The sequence below is a fragment of the Rhineura floridana genome, chromosome 10 (assembly GCF_030035675.1).
Source record: "Rhineura floridana isolate rRhiFlo1 chromosome 10, rRhiFlo1.hap2, whole genome shotgun sequence".
NCBI classification, from domain to species: Eukaryota; Metazoa; Chordata; class Lepidosauria; order Squamata; family Rhineuridae; genus Rhineura; species Rhineura floridana.
In genome coordinates, this window is record NC_084489.1 from 58,603,323 (window position 1) to 58,624,319 (window position 20,997).

The following is a 20,997-nucleotide window of genomic DNA, read 5'->3' on the forward strand; positions in this document are numbered from 1 at the left end:
CAGGTTATGGATGGGGCTTCATGGCGTTCTCTTCCCTTTGTTCATTCCCTATATTCATGTTGGAAAATGATGTTAAAAGTTCATGTTCAGGGTTCATGTCCTATGTTCGTTGCAATAAGTTAAATGTAATTAGCGTCATGCATTTCAGTGGAAGGGAAACATAAAAAAATCAGAAAATAATGTAATTATGTAACATTTGCAGCCTAAAAAAATTATAGCGAATACCACTCATATTTACTTGCACAATTTCCATTCCTGACTTCAGGCAAATGTGATTTGTGGCAATTTCCACTCTCATTTCCGTTTCCAGCGGAATTCTCCGACAACCCCTGCTCATGCTGGCAGGTCAATGTACCATTTATTTGAAGATGACATTTATTTAAGTTTCTTTTTATCTGGACAGCTGGAGTCTTTATTCACGAGTTTGCAACAAAATACTGGTTTGCATTGGATTATACCAGCCTATCAGGGAGTAATCTCCCCCCTGCCAATATGACAAAGTTACTAATTTTTGTTTTAGGCTACAGTTTTGTGCACTCTTACCTGGAAGAAAAACCCATTGAACTCTGCAGGACTTACTTCTGAGTAGATATGCATAGGATTGCACCATTAATCTTCTGTCTGCAGCAGTGTGTGTTATGCTGCCCTTTAACTCATCATGATAACAACATTTTTCTTCCAATAGATTTTACCTCCAGGTAGTCCTCGCTGCAATTATCATGATGTTCAAGACTCAGTGTGCCAAAGGCAAAGTTGACGAGAAGGCCAGGACTAGTGGAGATGATCCAGTAACAATCCCTGTTGGGAGGGTAGTTGCCAGGATAGCCAGGTGAATTGATTGAGCCGTACGTTTCGGTCAATTCACCACCACACTCTAAAAGAGGGACAGAAAGGGGTGGGGGAACTGTTATTTATATTTTCATTGCAGATAGGGTAGTCGCCTGTCCTACTTTAGAGAGGACAATCCTCTATTGAGCAGAAGACAGTCCATTATTTAAATGTGCTCTGTCTTTTTGAAAGGTAAAGAACCCTAAGAAGGGAGATCAAGGGCCCTGATGTTTCCCATCGATAGACAGCAGACTGAGCAGTCACACAGGTCATGGGGTCACAGTCTTCCCCACTCTGGTGAGATGAACTGCATCTCTATTTGAGCTATAGGAAATACTGCTGTATTTGCATCTAGACATATAAATTAGCATATACATTTTCTGCAAATCTGCGCCCTCTTTTGTCCTCTTTTTATGGTGGGGATGATGTGTTTCCTCTCTTTTGGGGTGTTGCATAAGTGGCCACCCTAACTGCAGGCTGTGTGCTCTGAACACTATAGGTCCCAAATCTCCTTTCACCAACCTGGCACAGTGTTCTAACTATCAGAATAAGCTTTGGGACACATAATTTTCCAAGTCACCTGAACTCCTTAGTAAGCACATAAGTAGCCTTGGAAATTAAATGTTCCAGGGACACAGATACCCAGAATGTTTCCAATGACATCATTTGTGGAGTTTTTTAAAAATATATATAGGATTTATTAGTTGCTGCCCATTTGCAACCTGTGGAGATATCACCCATGACTACATGTACATCCAATGAGTATGGAAGAAAACATGCGTTTGGCATATATGACAAACACCACAAGGTTTTCATGGCTTTCTTAGTAGTTCCACCACTTTCAGAAGCTGGAGGGAGGTCCAGGAGAGGGCATTGTCTGTGGCGGTTCCTCAAAGTTGTGGAACTGCCTCTTCACAGAGGTACGTCTGGCACCTTCACTGTACAGTTTTGTCAATATATTTGGGACCCACCCTATTTTTGTGTCTAATTTAACTGAAATTTTTAATGTCATTTAAAAATTGTTAAGATTCCAGGGCTGGTCACAAGGTGAAGGGCAGGTAATAAATCAAAATGGTAATAATGGTTCCTACACAGAAATGCTTTCTGAAAATGAAATGTGTGGTATTATTATTATTTATTAAATTTATATCTCACCCTTCATCCCAGAAGGAACTCAGGGATATGTGAAGCTTATCTAAGGTAGTGTAATTAGAAGCTATGGTTTGTGCTTGGAAGTAAACCTTTCAGTTACGAGCCTAAATTACTCTTAGAATACTGCTATTTACAAACAAATGTTATCAAAATGTCGACCACTACTCTCAGTGCTGCTTAAGTCACTTCTGTATTTCAGTTCTCGATCCTTTCAAAAGGAGCCAGATGACTGTAAAGACCATAGTCCTGCTCTTTTCATACACTCTAGTCTTACCTGGCTTCTGAGACTCCCAATGAACTGTAAACCCTCCTGCATTAATCATGTGATCAGAGTGGAACCAGAAATACAAAGAGTTATGGCTGCTGAAAAGCTCTTCTGGGTGAGACGATCCACAATATTTTCCCAGCGTATTTGTGGAAGCTGACTCTCCATCATGGATCTGAAGAAAGTCAGACCTGCAGCTGACACTCTCCTCTAGTTGGAAAAATGGAAAAGTGATACGCAGGATCTAACAAGAAAGAACAGAGAGATTCATTTAATTTGCTTGTTTTTCTGTCTGTGGGCTGGGAGAGCCTTGGCTGAAGGATGATTAGATATTGTTTATACAGTTACACTGTGCAGATTAGATAACACACCTGTCCACACATTCATATGTTTGCCAGAACATATGGAGATGCTCTATAATTTCCTAAGAAACCCCAGAGCAGGCAGAAAGATTAGCTAATGCTAAAGGTCAAAGGACAGGGAGATAGAGATGCTTAGAGAGACGCAGACGTTGACCAGAGGATCTAATCCCAGACATTCTTAATTATTTTAGTAATCTGATAGCTAGTTCAGATTTCTTTTATCCCATTTCAACATTCTCAAGAGGGATATAATGCAATAATATTGAAGTCTTAAGAAAATACTTTATTATAGTCACTTTGGCAGGGGCAGGAGTTGTAGCCCAAAACATTTGGAGAGCACCAGATTGGAGAAGCTGGTCTGGCTGTGCTAGACTTGAGAGACCTTTTTCTCCCTTATATGCCCCATCTGCACTATCCATTTTAAGCAGTATCATACCACTTTAACATATGTTATGGCTTTCCTCAAAGAATCCTGAGAACTGTAGTTTGTTAAGGATGCTGAGAGTTGTTAGGAGACTTCTGTACCCCTCACAGAGCTACCACTCTCAGAGTGGTTTAACTATCAATCCCTCTTCCCAGGGAACTCTGGGAACTGTAGCTCTGAGAGAGGAAGAATGGCCTCCTAACAGCTCTGAGCACCATTAACAACCATTTAGATGCAAAATTTTAAAAAAACACAGGGGTGAATCTGGATGGCTTTTCCATTCATCTCTATGGACATTCACGTTATTCCTCCAGGATGCTCACTCTATAAACTGGGGTGTGGGTGGGGAAGGTAAAATCTTGCCACATGGGCAACCTTCCAGAGATCACATGCCAATAGTGTGTGGTGCTTATGTATGGGGAAGAAATTTGATTCAGTTTGCATTTGAAGGCAAATCTAGCAAATTCACACTTTCCAAAACAATACGCAAACCAAATCACAGCTATCCTTCAGAATTTGCACTTATCTGGATTTTGCAATGTGGTTTTGCAACCAAACAATGCTTAAAAAAATGCATACATTAGGGGAAAGTGTGCAGAAAAATGAATATATTAGTGAAAATAACATACATTATGTTAGGGGAAGTTGCTTGCAAAGGGTGGTATTCAACTAACTCCTACTCAGAGTAAATCCATTAAAGTTAATAAGCATGACTAATTTTGTTGTTGTTATATGCCTTCAAGTCAATTATGACTTATGGCGACCCTATGAATCAGTGACCTCCAATAGCATCTGTTATTTTCTACTCCCTTCTGTTTCTCCCAGCATTATTGTCTTTTCTAGTGAACCATGTCTTCTCATTATGTGTCCAAAGTGTGATAATGGTGATACGTTCCATTTCTTCCTTGACAACTTCTAACTTTCCCTGGTTCATGCTTCTCACATTCCATTTTCCTATTGTGTATGTTGTATAACTCTGGACTCTCCTTTCACATCTGTGTGCATCAGACTCTGGCTTCCTTTCAGCTCTGACCCAGCTGCGTCATTAGTCACAGTGCTATTTGTACTTGTTTGTTGTTCTTCCCTGGTAGCTTGGTGAGTGCCTTCTGACCTGGGGGTGTCATCTTCCAGCACTATCTTGTGTTGCATTTTGGATACTCTGTTCATAGGGTTTTCGTGGTAAGAGGTATTCAGAAGTGGTTTATCATTGCCTTCCTCTGAGTTTGGATGCATCTTAGTCTGGTGTCTCAGCTTTGACCATTCCGCCTTGGGTGTCCCTGCTAGGAGTCTAGCCTCTTAGTCTAGACTACTGACAGCATTGCTCTTAGCTTCTTCAACACTCTCAACCCCCCTCACCAAGTTAAGGTGTGCATCCGAAAGGGGGATGACTAATTTAGGGTTGTTAATTTCAGTGGGTCTACTTGAGCAGGACCTAGTAGAATACAACCCCAAATTGTGTCCCTTAGTCCAAACTGCATACAAAAATGTGTTTATTGGAAAAATGTCACACTAAAATGCTAATGAATTTTCATGAGGATTTTTTTTTAATTAAAAAATTGCAAAATGCTCCAGAAATGTGGAGAATCGAATTTAAGAATGTGGTAAAATAAGAAACTGAGAAAAATGAAATTGACAGATCCTTTCATTCCTAGTAGTGCCGGAGGCAGAGCAACATGCAGTTCCTACCTTTGTATATAGCAGGCTACATTCCAGCCATGCAAGAGTCCGAGGTTTCTATGCACGCACCCATACCTCCATTGAGGCAAGCAAGAAGTAGTACTATGGTTCAGGTCACTTCTGAGCCAGTGAAAACACTTGGGTAGGGTGCTGATGAGGGATAAAACTGATTTGTAAGGTCTTTTGTATTTCATGGGCTCCTCCAGATGACCTATTTATTGAGCATTCATCTTGACTTGCACAAAACTTATGCAGAGGTAAGTGTATATCTGGTCTTTACCAAACATTCATTCTGATTTCTTTGCTGGGAGCTTAAACAACAATGAGCATCCTGACTTGCTTGCGGGGTGTTTGTATGTCTTCCCATTAATCATTTGTTCATTCCACACATTTCCCTATTGCTTCCTAACGACAAAAGTCTGCTTCTTTTTAAAAAATGAATTTGTTGTGCTAGAGCACTTTAACCCATTTCCTAGTATGCATTTGAAACCCTCCCACAAAATACTGACAATCCTGAGGTGTCCTGTATTGGTTTTATGAATGTAATTTTATTGTTGATTTTATGCTGTTCACCAGCCTGATATTTTTCCTTAATGTTGGCAGTATAGAAGTGGTTGCAAAGAAATTAAAGTGACATATGGAGGAGGCATGGCTGGGGAGGATCCTGAGGGACAGACAGAAAGGCCTGGAAGGCCCCCAAGCCTGATGTTCACCACCCCTGTTTTAAACTTCCCTAAGATAGGATTGGACCTCAGGCTTGCAGGGTCTGCTTTGATTTTTACAAGAACTCCAAGATTTACCAACCAGAGCCAGGTGTAAGAGAAGTACCCTTAGGACAAAATAATTCTGCATCCAGAAATACTAGAAATTGAAATGAACTCATAGTCCTCATAAGCATCTACTCCTAGTAACTTCCCAGCCCAGCTCAGCCCTCTTCATTTCAACATCTTAATTTAGTGGGGAGGGAAAGTCATTTTATTGTTGCCATTGTTAAACAGTTGGGAGGGAAATTCTTGCTGGTCTACTTCAAATCACCCAGAGGTCTACCTTCTGGCTACACAGGCCCTGCGATTTTTTTTGTTATGGCCTTTTATTCCCAAGTTGACCTGCTCTTACCTTGTCATAAGCAGTCTGAATCACCCAGCTGCAGCTGACCTGCTGATTATATCGCTCAGTGCCTGGATTGTTAGGGTAGCGGAATGAGCCCGAGAGGCCTGAAAGCCACCCTCCACATGCTGCAGTTATGGGAAAGAATGAATAAATTAACCCAGCGATTCCCTGATGGAAGTGAGAAACCTGAAACACTATACGTATTAGGATGCCTAAATATCATCTCACCCTTTACCCATCTCTTCAGTTCCCTTCTCATATGGTTCATTCTGTACAATGTAGGAATCAGGCCTTTAGCACTGCTGCACCTGCCTTTTGAAACCCCCTCCCCTTACATATTAGACACGCTTCCTCTCCCTTGTGTTATTAGTACCTCTTGAAGACTTTTTTTTCCAATAAGCTTTTTTAAGTGTCTTAAATGCTGTATTCTGCATTGGATTTGAAATTGTTTTCATATCTGTCATTGTTTTATTTATGTTTTATTGTTGACGTTTTTATTGTTAAATCACTTTGAGATGTTCATAGGAAGCAGAATTCTCATAAACAGAATGGAATAAGTAAATACATTTGATTGATCTGAAGTTGAATTGCTGCAGGGAAGAGATATTTGTGTGGAAAGATTTCTGGGGAGAGATGATCATCTCAACTCTTCATTGTATATTCTGCTGGAGATAATGAGGTTCTGACCTTTAGACAGTGGATGGGAAACCTGTGGCCCTCTAGATAGCATTAAACTACAACTCCCATCAACCCTGGCATGCTAGATAGAGGTGAAGTCCAACAACATCTGGACAGTCACGGTGTTCCCATCCCTGCCTCAAGAAATGGTACAGTAACTAGGCAACAACAGGAAACATAGCAACAATAATTATGGGAAATTGTAGAACCACAGGGCAGGACTGCCTTAGGAGATGCTGGGCTCTCCTTTGTTGGAGGTATTTAAGCAGGGACTGCTAGATGGCCATCTGTCAGAGAAGCTGTAGCTGCATCCTGCACTGTAGATTCTCCACTGAGCAAGAGAGGCTGGAGTAAATGACCTCCTTGTTCCCTTCCAACTATCATGGAACCTGTCAAAACTCTATTATGATTATGTTAGCTAAGAAATAAAGCAAACTGAGGCCCTGCAAGTAATTTCTCTCTGTGGAAAGCGGGAGGGGGGGAAATCACTTGAATGGAGCCTCCACATGTTTCAGCAATGGCATAGAAGTGTAAGAGGGGAGGGCTGTTACTAATAAAGTATGACTTGGGGCTTAGCATCTGGAAGTAGATAAGAGAAGCAATTTGGCTGTTTGTTTAACATTAACAAAGAGGGTAAGTCAGGAGTTTGGACATAGGTTACTGTGGAAAGTAAACGGTCTTGCAAAGAAGAGAATTCTACAAATTACAGTTTTCTGTATGCTGCTTATATACTCCAAACCTTCCTCCATTTCATGTGAGATGGAGGTTTTTAGTGAATTTAGTGAAATAAAAGAGCAAAAATGTATCCACAAAGAAAACACACATACTCTTTTGCACATATCAAAGCTGGTGGTCAAGCAGGCATGTGGACAGGCAGTCTGAAAGCAGCTCCATCTATGAACAAGTGGCAAATTGCTCAGGATGGGAAACCAGGTCGTAGTAAACTAGGCGGAATTCTGCTTCCCATTGTTCCACTTAATCCCTGCTAAATTAATAGTTCAATGCCAACCTCTGACCACTTGCAGTGGTGGCACTGTAGTGCATCAGTGAACAGGCCAATAGCTTCCTCCTCCAACAAGGTGCCACAGTGGCACAGATAGCAAGGCATGGACTTACTTCTGAGTAAATATGCATGTACATCCTGCTGCTAGACCCTCCAGTTTAGGATCTCTGGGTACCTTATAATGTGCATTTACCTTGTTGGGGTGTTTGGCACTGGGGCCCAGTCCAACTGTTTGTACATTCACAGGAGTAGCCATTCACCGCATCGGTGCAACTTCCTCCATGCTGACAAGGGTTGCTGGAGCACTCATCAATGTTTTCCGTACAGTTGGCACCAGTCCAGCCAGGATCACACACACAGTTGTAGCCAGAGACTGTGGCCTGCAGGCATTAATCCAAACAAAAGAGAAAGCCAGCACATATGAATCTATTACTAGCATAACCTAGCATAACCTAGAAGCAATTTCAAGGTGCCTTAGCCTATGCCGAACTAGTTTTGTACCCACAGCTGCTATAAGCTATATTATTATTATTAGTAGTAATATTTTGATAACTAGTTTTCTGTCCCATCCTTCCTCTTGAAAAGAGCCCAGGGCGGCGTACAGCAATCACAAAATATGATCATAATGAAACAATAATTAAAACAGTAACTAAAACCTGAATCAATTCTACACAGCTTTGGTGTTTGGAACACCACTGCAAACTAATGGGATGCACAATATGAAGCAGTTTTGCAAAAGCCAAACCCATGCTGAATTTAGCCCATGGCAGCACAAATACATAAGTGACTCAGCAGAGGATGAAATAGCTGGAGGTCAACCATGTGGGGTTCCCATGTGCTGAAATGGTAAGAATATTAACAATAACAATGTTTTATACAGATTTTCTTCAAATTTCAAAGCTTGTCTCTGTAACTGTTATAAAAACCCTGTATATTTAGCCCTATGGGAGCTAAAGTAGAGACATAACATAATACTAGGGTGTGAACATAACAATAGCATGGGTTCTTCCACACTAGGTGTTTTATTTATTTATTTATTTTATTATTATTTAGTTTAATTTATATACCGCCCTAAGCCCGAAGGCTCTCTGGGCGGTGTACAAAAAGATAAAAACAAGCACAATATATAAATACAATAAATACAATAAATAATAATAATAAAAAAAACAAACAATAACGAACCAAACAACATCCAAAATATGGAAATGCTGTTTAAAATACACTTTAAAATGCCTGGGAGTATAAAAAGGTTTTCACCTGGCGCCGAAAAGATAGTAGCGTCGGCGCCAGGCGCACCTCATCAGGAAGACTGTTCCACAGTTCGGGGGCCACTACTGAAAAGAGTGGCTTGCCACTCTTTGCCCTCTAAAAAGTGAGAGAACGTTGACAAGGCAAAAGATGGGGGATGTACCTGCTGAGCTGTGGAAAGTAATCCAGTTTACAGTGGGAGACCAATGAGTGGGCACCACTAAACCCTCCGTTTGGAAACACTCCATTCATAAGCCTCAGATTCATATGTTCCTCCTTCCTCTCTCTGCCCTGAAGGGGAGATTGGAAGCTTTCACTTCTGTTTTTAATTAACCACAGCTTAGCATTAGGTTTGAATTCTAAATTGTGGTTAATTTTAACAATGGATTATTGAAACAAGACAGCTTCAAAAACCACAGTTTGAAGTTGGTGTATTTCAGTAAACCGTAGTTAAGGCAAACTGCAGTTTATCTGGGTTCAGACATAACACTAAACAGCAGGTAGTCAAAAACAGAGGCAAAATATTTTGCGCTGGGGAAAGGAGAGCATATAAAGCCAAAGTTCACCTCGGCTAATCTATTTGCACTTCTCCAAATTTTGCACTGCAGTTCTCTGGCCAAGTAATGCGTACAAAAATTCAAATACTGCTATAAAGTGTGCATATAGATGCATATATTAGTGAAAATAATGTACAAGAATGTGTTATGTTAGGGAAAATTGCTTACAATAAATGTGTATATTAAGCATACAAAATTGCATACAAAAATGTGTTTGTTAGGAGAAATTTGCACAAAAAATGTTGATGAATTTTCATGAGGACTTTAAAAAAAATCACAGACTGCTGTGAAAATGTGTAGAACTGGATTTTAAGACTGGAACAATGAGAAACGGAGAGAAACAGAAACTGACATATTTGCCCATCCCTACGGTGAATTCATGGGTGAAGTGAGATTCGTAGCCAGTTTATCTGATGGAGCGCCTCCAGTGCCACCAACCATGCCGCCCAACAAGATCAGCCACACAGGACCTTCTCTCAATCCCGCCAACTAAAACAGTTAGGTTGGCGGGGACAAGAGAGAGGGCATTTTCAGTGGCGGCCCCCACTCTCTGGAACTCCCTCCCGTATGACCTTCGACATGCCCCTTCCCTGAATGTATTCCGCCAATCTTTGAAGACCTGGCTCTTCAGACAGGCCTTTGGGACTTACGGGGAGGGTTAAATTTTTACGACCAATAGCCTACTACTCTGTACTGGAACTGTTTTATTGTTTTATTGTTATATTGTATTTTATGATGTATTTTATTATGATGTAATGTATTGTTGTTAAATTGTACGTCGCCTAGAGTGGCCATTGGCCAGATAGGCGACCCACAAATTAAATTATTATTATTATTGTTGTTGTTGTTGTTGTTGTTTAAGCCAAAACCATAATAATGAGGTTGGATCTGAACCCTGCTTCACAGCTTGTTCTCTTTGCTACTAACGCTACACTGGCCCATGGTATTATGACTTTTCTAGGTAAGTACTTAGGAGTAAACCCCATTGAACTTTATGGGACTTCATTCTGAGTAAACATGCATAGGATTGCATGCATAAGCAGCAGCAGAGGGTCATCATCAGCTCTGCGGAAAGTTCAGTTCCATTGGACCTTCCCTCCCTCAGTTGTCCCCTGGCAGCAGGCATTCCACTAGGCTACAACAGAGGGCCCAATAAGAGGCAAAGCCATCAGCTGAGACACCAGCAACTTTTGGCTCTTCCTCTTCTTGACTTGTTTTCATAACAGATGGTCATTATACAAACTTTGTAACTTAGAACCAGTGCCCGAATTTGCTGTTGTCCTCCTCCCTGCCAGTCCTTTTTTCCTTTTGTGTTGTGTCTTTTAGATTATAAAGCTGAGACCAGGGACTGTCTTATGATTGGTCTTTGTAAGCACAAATAACACCACTAGTACTCAAAAGCCAACAACTTTAAAGAATGGGATCTGGTGTATCATAATCACTGTCATATCTATCAAGCCTCACATAATTACATTTGTTCCTAGAAAAGTGAGTTTTAAATTAACAAAAGTGTTGCAAATGGAGAAGGTAGGTTAAATTTAGGCCTGACTTAATATCCATTTCGTCCTGACATTACAGAGGCTGCTTAGGACCCAGCCAACACCTCTTGAAGAAAAATTAGGCTTCAATCTTATGCCTTCTTACTAGGAAGTAGGCTCCAAGACCATGGACTTACTTCTGAGTAAATATGCATAGAAGTCACTGTTAGGGATGAATGAATTTGTCAGTTTTTCTGTTTATCATTTTTCCAATCTTAAATTCAGTTTGTCCCATCTGTGCATCAGTTTGCATGTTTTTTTAAGCATGAAAATTTGTCATAATTTTAGTACACATCTCTCCTAATATACACATTTTTGTTAATTTGCACATTTTTGCAAGCAATCTTATTAATATAATATAATGCATTTTTGTATGTTATTTTCAAGTGGTATATACATGAACAATAATGTATGAATTTTTATGCACACTTTACCCTAATATATACATTTTTGTACACATCTTTTGGTTGGGCAACTGCATCACAAAACTGGAGAAGTGCGTACTTTGAAGGATAGCTGAGTTTCAGCCCACATATTGTTTCAAGATCTGTGAATTAGAGAAGTTTACATAATGCTAAATTTCTCTCCATCCTTACTATTGATTCATGGATTACTATGTTGACATAGAAAGTCAACAGTAAGGTTATATGATCTTAGAAGATATGAGCTAACACACACTTTGATCCTATCAAAGTTGAAAACTTCATGACATCAAAAATCTCATCTTTTTAACACAGCATCAAGCACTTACAAGACACTGTCCATTCAGACAAGGGTTTTGTATTTGGCAGATACTGCTCAGTGCGACACATCCATTTGCACCATAGCCATTCCCGGTGTATCCAACTGGGCAGACACAACTAGGCACGAGACCTGCAAAAAAAATAAAAATAATGAAGGTTATGAATTCCATCATAATTTGATATTAATGGCTTTTATTTCCAAGGCCTCTTTTAACAGCAGCAGAATCTTCTAACAATCAGCTGAAGTTGTTCTTATTGTTGTTGTTTTAGTTACGGCTTTCAAATAGTTAAAGATTCAGCAGTCTTCTTATTTAAGTAAGTTTAACCCAATTTACTTGGATTAAACAGGTTTAAAACCCATATGCTCAAGATAGTGTTGCATGTAATCAATGATTTAAAAAACCTTGACGTAGGCATTATTTTCTCTCTGTTTACTCAAGCAAAAACGGTTATTGTGATTAAGAGCACAGTAATGTGACCTTGGGCCAGTCACTGCCTCTTAGCCTCAGAGGGAGGCAATGATAAACCCCCTCTGAATACCACTTACCATGAAAACCCTATTCATAGGGTCGCCATAAGTCGGAATCGACTTGAAGGCAGTCCATTTCATTTTTTAATGTTTGGGGAAAATCCATTTCTATTACTAGCCTAAATATAATGGCTTTTATTTATTTGTTTTATTATTTTATTTATATCCTGCCCTTCCTCCCAGCAGGAGCCCAGAGCAGCAAACAAAAGCGCTAAAAACACTTTAAAAATAATAAAAACAGACCTTAAAATACATTAAAACAAAACAACTTTAAAAACATTTTTTTAAAAGCTTTAAAGACATCTTTTTTAAAAAGGCTTAAAAAAACATATTGTTTAAAAAAAACATATTAAAAAGCAGTTCCAACACAGACGCAGACTTATTTACTAAAGCCTTTTTACAGTGGATAGCTCCAGTTAAAAACTGATTCAAAAACAAAGTGTTAAAATGTCTCATGTGCCAGATTAGGGTGTCTGATAACAGCGCATGTTATTTTAATGTACTGTTGAGGGAGTTCAGGAGGTATTTTCTACCCCCCCCAATGTTGGTGAAGCACCCCGAGTGGTAACCATGACAGGAAGAGGAAGGAGCCATCAGAAAGTTGAGGTGAGATGGGAAGCTATGGAAAAAGCACTAGTGACAGACAGTCCCCATTTTGATTGGTTCCCTTAACCTGAGAAGCCTCCTTGTATCCCACAGTCTGCTCCTGAGCAAGGCAAAGCAGGCAGGCCATGGGTATGGCTAGACAGCCTGATGCAAAAGGCAAGAGGAAGGGGGAGGCCAAGAAAAAGGCTGCCTGACTTTAGAGTTGGCACATAGGAATTGCCAAAAAGGGAGGTGGGACCAAAGAGGCTACAGATTTGCATAAAATGTGCTTATATTTCTAAGTAGTAGTAGCAGTTGTTGTTGTTATGTGCCTCCAAGTCGATTACAACTTATGGCGACCCTATGAATGAGCGACCTCCAAGAGCATCTGTCATGAACCACCCTGTTCAGATCTTGTAAGTTCAGGTCTGTGGCTTCCTTTATGGAATCAATCCATCTCTTGTTTGGCCTTCCTCTTTTTCTACTCCCTTCTGTTTTTCCCGGCATTATTGTCTTTTCTAGTGAATCATGTCTTCTCATTATGTGTCCAAAGTATGATAACCTCAGTTTCATCATTTTAGCTTCTAGTGATAGTTTTGGTTTAATAGTAGTAGTAGTAGTAATTAAATTTCCATTCTGCCCTTTGTCTAAAAGGAGCCCAGGGAGACAAACACCAAAGAGGTTAAATACCACCAAAAATAAAATAAAAACATAAATAAAATATTTGAAAACAATTAAAAACATCTAAAAACATTTAAAGCATGAAAAACATCTATATGTGTGTATCTGCATGTCAATTATATCTTATATAATTATATTAGAAATTAGAAATTGTATTATAAATTATATAATATAATTAATAATAAAGTTAGCACCTGGACAGCATATTGAGTAGGCACACCAGCCATCTGGTCACAGTCCTCCCTTCTCTGGTGAGATGAATTATATTTCTGTTTAAATTATAGTCATTGTTTCTAAATTTAAAACAGAAATACCGTTCATCTCACCAGAGTGGGGAGGACTGTGACCAGGTGACCTGGGTATGCTCAGCCTGCTGTCTAGGTTATAACTGCTGGTGGTCAACTTCCAGGCCTCTCCTGCTCTCCCTTCTCAGACAGCCTTTCAAACAGAGGTCTCCTTCAAAGAGAGGGCTTGGATATTACAAAGCAAGTTTCCAATAATTATTCTTATTTATCTTTAGTAACCGTATTACCTGATATACTGGTACATGCAGCAAGTGGGTGGCAACCTCCATTGTTCACGGAGCAAATGTTAACCTGGGTGCACAGTTTCCCATCGCCTTCATAGCCTGGTTTAAATAAAACAGTTGTATTGTCAAGCAGTGGTGTCATAGGATAGTGAAGTGAATATGAAACACGTGCTTGTGCTGCCATGCCATTGAAAAGATGACAGAGAACAATGACAAGTGAAGCCAGAGGCAAATTCTTTCCCAGTTTTATCATCTTAGGAAGCCTTGCTCAGGTCTCCCTGACATCAGCACAAAACCCATCTACTTTAATCTAGTGTATAAATCAGTGTGAAGTTAGGTGATCAGAACCAAGTCTCATCATGACCTTGACTGCATCATCAGCTGTTGTCCTTTGTTCTGCGGTGGCTTCCCTGGATCTCTGCCATGTGATGGATTCCTGTAACAACCCAAGATGCAATACAGCTGGAGGCCCTGGTGCAAGCCAGGTGGGCACTGGCATCCATGCGAAGCAAGGCCTGCCAGGCTGCTCCAGAAGCAAAGCACTCAAGGGGGGGGGATGATAGAACTCCTTCCCACCGACTGCTACTCTGTGGTGACAGGGAAAGATGGAGCAGGTACCTCAGCAGCAATCAAGGAGTCAAATTCTTAAAGCAGCCATGGGGACCCTCAGGCCTAGAGGCCAAATGTGGCCCTTCAGGCTTCTCTATCTGGCCCACAGGACTCTTCCCCAGGCCACGCCCCTCCCCCAGTCACACCCTCCTTGAGTGTTTTTGTCTAGCTGAGATGTGTCCTTTTAACGCTGATAATGGCTCTTGTGTACCTGGATGGAAGACAACAAGAGGTGTGTGTGTATACAGAAGCTAACCTACCAAATTAAAATGTATATTCATTGCTCCACCCACTGTTTGCATCTGGCTTTGCCCACCAATGGCATGTGGCCCCCTGGAAGGTTGCCCAGAATAGAATGTGGCTCTCTGGCTGAAAAATGTTCCCCACCCCTGTCTTAAAGGCCCAGGGCATTCTCTAAGTTATTATAGATAATTTATTTATTATTATAAGTTGCCTGACTCCATGTTTTGCAGGGTCCTCAAACCCTCAGATCCCTGTGTTAAATTATAAGTTATTATATACAGTAATGTGTATGGAAATGGAAATGGACTGCCTTCAAGTCGATTCTGACTTATGGCGACCCTATGAATAGGGTTTTCATGGTAAGTGGTATTCAGAGGGGGTTTACCGTTGCCTTCCTCTGGGGCTGAGAGGCAGTGACTGGCCCAAGGTCACCCAGTGAGCTTCATGGCTATGTGGGGATTCGAACCCTGGTTTCCCAGGTCGTAGTCCAACACCTCAACCACTACACCACACGGGCTCTCATTATAATATGTGTGTGTGTGTGTATAATGTATAAGTTGTTATGAGTATATCCAAGTTATTATAGTTTATTTATTTATTATTATAAGTTGGCCAACTCCATGTTTTGCAGAGTCCTCAAACCTGCACATCCCTCAGTGGGGCCTTTTCCTCCCCCCTGCAGTTGCCCACTTGCTCTGCCTCTGGACCAAATTCCCGCCACTGCTCAGAAAGAAAGGGAAGATGAATGAACAGGCAGCTGCTGTCACTTCTGCTCATCCCTTGTGCTTGTTGCTGCTCTTCCTAGGGACCCAGTGTAGATGAGCAGGTTGGAACGGTGAGAGGAGTAGCAACAGTTGCCAGATTTGCACCATACATTTATTTCACTATTATCCCACTTTAAACAGTCATGGCCTCCCCTAAAGTACCCTGGGAAGTGTCATTTGTGAAGAATGCTGAGAGTTGCTACAAGACTCCTATTCTCCTCACAGAGCTACAATGGTCAGTCCCTCTTCCCAGAGAACTCTGGGAACTGTATCTCTGTGAAGGGAATAGGGGTCTCGAACAACTCTCAGCACCCTTCCCAAACTATACTTCCCACAATGCTTTGGGGGAAGCCATTGCTGATTAAAGTGGAATAATTGTGGAATAAATGTATGATGTGAATATAGTCAGTGCCAAGGAGCTCTGGAGGTCAGCAATGGCCTCCTGCTGGTCAGGGGCTGACAGACTAGTGTTCTTCAGTCTGGGGTCTCCAGATGTTGTTGAACTATAGCCGGCTTAGCCAATGGCCAGGGATGATGGGAGCTGTAGTTCAATGAACCCTATCAATTTCCATTTCTCTCGATTTCTCACTTTTCCAATCTTAAGTTCACTTCTCCACATTTCCACATCAGTTTGTGATTTTAAAACTCCTCATGAAAATTCATCAGCGCTTTTGTGCTAATTTCTCCTAAAATACATGTTTGCATGCAGTTGTGCATACACACCCTTTTGCAAAGCAATTTAGTGGAAGGGCTGTAGCTTAGTGGCAGAGCATCTGCCTTGCATGCAGGAGGTCCCTAGTTCAAGCCCCCAATGGCATCTCCAGGTAGGGATGGAAGAGACCCCTGCCTGAAACCATGGAGAGCCATTGCCAGTCAACATAGACAATATTGAGCTGGATGGACCAATGGTCTGACCCAGCATAAGGCAGCTTCCTATGTTTGTATGTTCCCTCTTGTATGTTGCTTTCACTAACATATGCATTTTTAGACACATTACTCGGCTGAAGAACTACACTGCAAAATTCAGAAAAGTGACAATGTTGAAGGATGGCTGTGTTCTGGTTTTCCTATTGTTTCAGAAAGTGCAAATTAGGGAGCTTCACCTTTAAACTGGATCTATTGTTCTCCCCCATCCCTCCCTCCATGTAAGCTTTGTGCAATCAACACAGAATGCTCGAGAAACAGGTCATCTGCCAGAGTCCCAACTAAGATCTGCTGAGAGCGAAAGCCTGATAATTGTCCTCTTGTAGGAAAACTGCTCAGAAGAAGTGGTTGGGCAGGAGGACGAAGTATTGGGTTGTGTAGATGTGGAAAAAAGCAAGGAGATGGATCACATCAGAACACAAGCTTGGCTAGTAAGAAGAAATTGAAAGAGGAAGCAACAGAATAAGCAATATATATTTCATAGCGTCACAAACCCCTAGAGTAGAAAAAGATTGTAATGGAAGCCTTAGCTATACTTGCTAGATCCTCTAACTATAAACTGTATTATCCACCTTACAGTATGCTGTGCTTTTTTTGGTTAAAAAATGAGGTGCTGGTACTCATATCTTGATAAACCTGCTGTGATTGCCAGCACAAAATGGTTGCCATGAGCAACCCAAAAAGGGATGAGTACCATCACAAAAAAAAGCACTGAGTATGTGTCACGGGCAGAAATCAAACATTATGTGCCTTTGTACCATTTTCTGGACCCTGTGCAAACAGGTTCAAAGTACCCCAGCTCATTGCATCACATTGGCTGCATTACATTAGTTAAGTCAACATCTTAGTTGATGCATATTTTCTTAGAAGTCCAACTGAAGGCAATGGGAATTGTTCCCATATACATAATAATAATAATAATAAATTTTATTTTTGAGTCGCCTATCTGTCCGAGCTAACGGACACTCTAGGCGACGTACAACAATATAAAATACAAATACAAGTTAAAAACCACAATCATCCATTCATCTAAAACATCCCTCAATTAATAAATCATAAAAACTAATCCCCCCCCAGAAATCCTATAGGCCTGCCTGAATAGCCAGGTCTTTAAGGCTTGGCGAAAACCCATCAGGGAGGAGGCATGTCGAAGACCAAAAGGAAGCAAGTTCCAGAGGGTGGGGGCCACAATCGAAAATGCCCTCTCTCTGGTCCGCACCAGCCTAGCTGTTTTGACTGGTGGGACCGAGAGAAGGTCTTGTGAGGCTGATCTTGTCTGGCGGCATAATTGGTGATACTGGAGGCATTCCTTCAGATAAACTGGGCCAAAACCGTATAGGGTTTTAAAGGTCAACACCAACACCTTGAATTGGGCCCGGTAAACAACTGGTAACCAGTGTAGGTCTACCAACACTGGAGTAATATGATCCCGGCGGCGGCTATGCTTAATCAAACGTGCCGCCGCATTCTGTACCAGCTGCAATTTCCGGACCGTTTTCAAGGGTAACCCCACGTAGAGCGCATTACAGTAGTCTAAGCGAGAGGAGACCAGGGAATGTATCACTCGTGGGAGCAGATGCACAGGAAGGTAGGGTCGCAGCCTCTGTATCAGATGTAATTGATACCAAGCTGCCCGGCTCACTGCCGAGACCTGAGCCTCCATGGAGAGCTGGGAGTCAAGAATGACCCCTAGGCTGCGGACCTGGTCCTTCAGGGGTAATCTCACCCCATTAAGCACCAAGTCTATATCTCCCAACCTTATCTTGTCACCCACAAGCAACACCTCGGTCTTGTCGGGGTTTAGTTTCAGCCAGTTCTCTCCCATCCATTCACTTATGGACTCCAGGCATTTGGACAAGGTATTCACAGCCAACTCTGGTGAGGACTTAAATGAGAGATAGAGCTGAGTGTCATCCGCATATTGGTGACACTGCAGCCCAAAACTCCTGATGATGGCTCCCAGCGGTTTCACATAGATGTTGAATAGCATGGGGGAGAGGACAGAACCCTGTGGCACTCCGCAATTGAGAGGCCAAGGGTCTGAAACCTCATCCCCCAATGCCACCTGTTGATGCCTGTCTGAGAGATAGGAAAGGAACCACTGTAAAACAGTGCCCCCTATTCCTAATCCCTCCAGGCAATTTAAGAGGATACCGTGGTCAACATGCTCATAGTTCCCATAAAATGCTCTCAGATGATTGAAGGAAGTCCACTAAGCTATTTCTTTCAAAGAAGGAAGGAAATTCACAGTGTGTGGCATAATCTCAAATATGGTGATCATATATATCTGAGCGCCACACACTGGCCTGAATCACATCCAAATTTGCCTCATTTGATATGAGCACTATAGAAACCTCACTATCTCATACTAAAGGAAATTATTACAGCCAGGTGAAGAAAACTATTGCAGTTTTCTGTTCATTATATACCGGTATCTGTATTCATCTAGATCAGGAGTGGGGAAACTTTGACCCTCCAGATGTTGCTGAAGTACAACTCCCATTATCCTTAGCCATTGGCCATGCTTGGTAGGGCTGATGGGAGTTATAGTCTGGCAACTTCTGGAGAGCGAAAGGTTCCCCATCCCTGATCTAGATAGATATGTAGGCATGGCTGGTCCTAAAGAACAGGTTTTACCAGTTTACCAGTATTATTTACCATTGTTTTGAGTAGGTACAGAATCATACTCTACAAAACTACGAAGCTGCCACTGATGGAGGAATACAGAGACAGCCCATTGTTTACCTGGTGGACAATAGCTGCAGTGGAAGGAACCCATTGTATTGATACACTGAACCATTGGGACAGTTGAACAACCTCCATTATCTGTCTCACATTCATTAATATCTTGGCAACTGTAGCCATTTCCCTGCCAACCTATGGAAACAGAAAGATGCATGATAAACATTTTTTTAAAGGAAAGGCAAGACTGGGAGGATGCCCTGTAGGATGCTTTCTTCTGTCTCCAGATGTAACTTTGATTGCAAAGCTATGCATGCTTACCTGGGAGTCAGGATAGACACAAAACGGTTTTGCTTTCTCTCCGTTACTCATTTTTTCCCAATCCTAAATAAAGTTCCCCATATTTATGCAGTAATTTGCATTTTTTTAAAATAAAAAAACATGAAAATTCATCAGCATTTTAGAGTTGAATTTCTCCTAACATACACATTTTTGCAAGCATTCTCCTTGTATTCGCCTGCCATCACCTCTGCCCCCTTCCTTTGTTGTGTTCCCTGTATCAAATTCTACATTGTAAGCTCCTCAGGGCAGGGAACTTGACCTCTTGTACTTAGTAAAGTTCCACATACACAGATGATGGAATATAAAAACAAGCAAACATGCAATACTCGAACTAGGGGTGGATTTACCTGAACTCAATATCTAACAAAATGATATTTCTGAAATACTACTTTTAAAAGGCTTTGAGCTGCTTGCAGCCTTCTCATGAACATCTGGTTGGTCACTGTGAGAACAGAATGCTGGATTAGATGGGCCTCGGCCGGATCCAGCAGAGCTCTTATGTTCTTACTCACCTGCCGGACAAGGACCACAGAAGTACGAGCCTGGTGTGTTGTGACACTGTACAGGAGGGCTCAGTGAGCAGGGTGGTTTAGGGAGGCTACACTCATCGATATCAGCACTGCAGGCAGAGCTCCCTGGTGGTGACATCCAGCCAGCATCACAGATACAGCTGTACTTTGGCTGCCAGAATAAAAACAGGGCAATCATGAAAATGTCAATGTAAATGACACAAAAGGAACAATTCTTAATAAACTTTTTGCACTACTGCTAATTTCAAGTCAGGCTTGAAGTCACACAGTGATTGGCCCATTCCAATTATTGTCTGCATTATATCCCGAAGTTTGTTCTCCTCTGCTAGCAACAGAGACTTAATGTGTTCTACCCGCAGGAGATACTGTTAGTGTATGAGCTAAAGGGAACCTGTAATTTAGTTAGAGTCAGAGAATGACCGCTAATCATGAAATCAACCCAAATATAGTTAAATGCAATAAGCACAGCCTGCAGCTGTATTATAAGAGAAAGAGTCTGATGCAAATATAGGCATCAGCAAATAAACTTGGCTGTTTTCTTTTTGGGAAACTGCATGTTATAACCTGAGAAAGTTTTGTGACCAAAGATAATTCATTCACTGATGAAAATGCATTCAAAGTCAGGTTGAACAGGGTAACTCAAATTCCAGAGCAAGGACTGGGGTGGGGAACAGGATTTTCTAAGCCCAGTACACTGTGGGTGGAGTGGGACCTCTGAACCACTTGCAAAAGAGGACATAGATTTTCATGAAATGTGCATATTACTACTACTACTACTACTACTACTACTACTACTACTACTACTACTACTACTAATTAGTACTTTTTTCAAAATGAAACTCAGAGCAACTTACAAAAAAACTCAAAAACATACAGAATAAAGATCACAGTTCAAAAAGAAAAATCAAAACAATATACCAAGCAAAACTCAAAATACCATACAATTAAATAAATCACAAAACAATATACAATACAATTCAAATACAGTATAGCG

General features: G+C 41.2%; 1 protein-coding gene across 1 annotated transcript in view; it reads right to left on the bottom strand.

The window, feature by feature from the left end:
- The window catches only part of CUBN (cubilin), a 221,950-nt gene that overhangs the window by 168,420 nt on the left and 32,533 nt on the right, over nucleotides 1–20,997 (bottom strand). The window contains exons 8-15 of the mRNA XM_061585684.1: nucleotides 19,986–20,154; nucleotides 19,195–19,326; nucleotides 13,913–14,008; nucleotides 11,594–11,715; nucleotides 7,693–7,879; nucleotides 5,825–5,943; nucleotides 2,255–2,489; nucleotides 693–874 (exon numbers count right to left, since the gene is read on the bottom strand). Of these exons, the coding sequence (XP_061441668.1) occupies nucleotides 693–874; nucleotides 2,255–2,489; nucleotides 5,825–5,943; nucleotides 7,693–7,879; nucleotides 11,594–11,715; nucleotides 13,913–14,008; nucleotides 19,195–19,326; nucleotides 19,986–20,154 (1,242 nt within the window). The remainder of the gene's footprint in view (nucleotides 1–692; nucleotides 875–2,254; nucleotides 2,490–5,824; nucleotides 5,944–7,692; nucleotides 7,880–11,593; nucleotides 11,716–13,912; nucleotides 14,009–19,194; nucleotides 19,327–19,985; nucleotides 20,155–20,997) is intronic.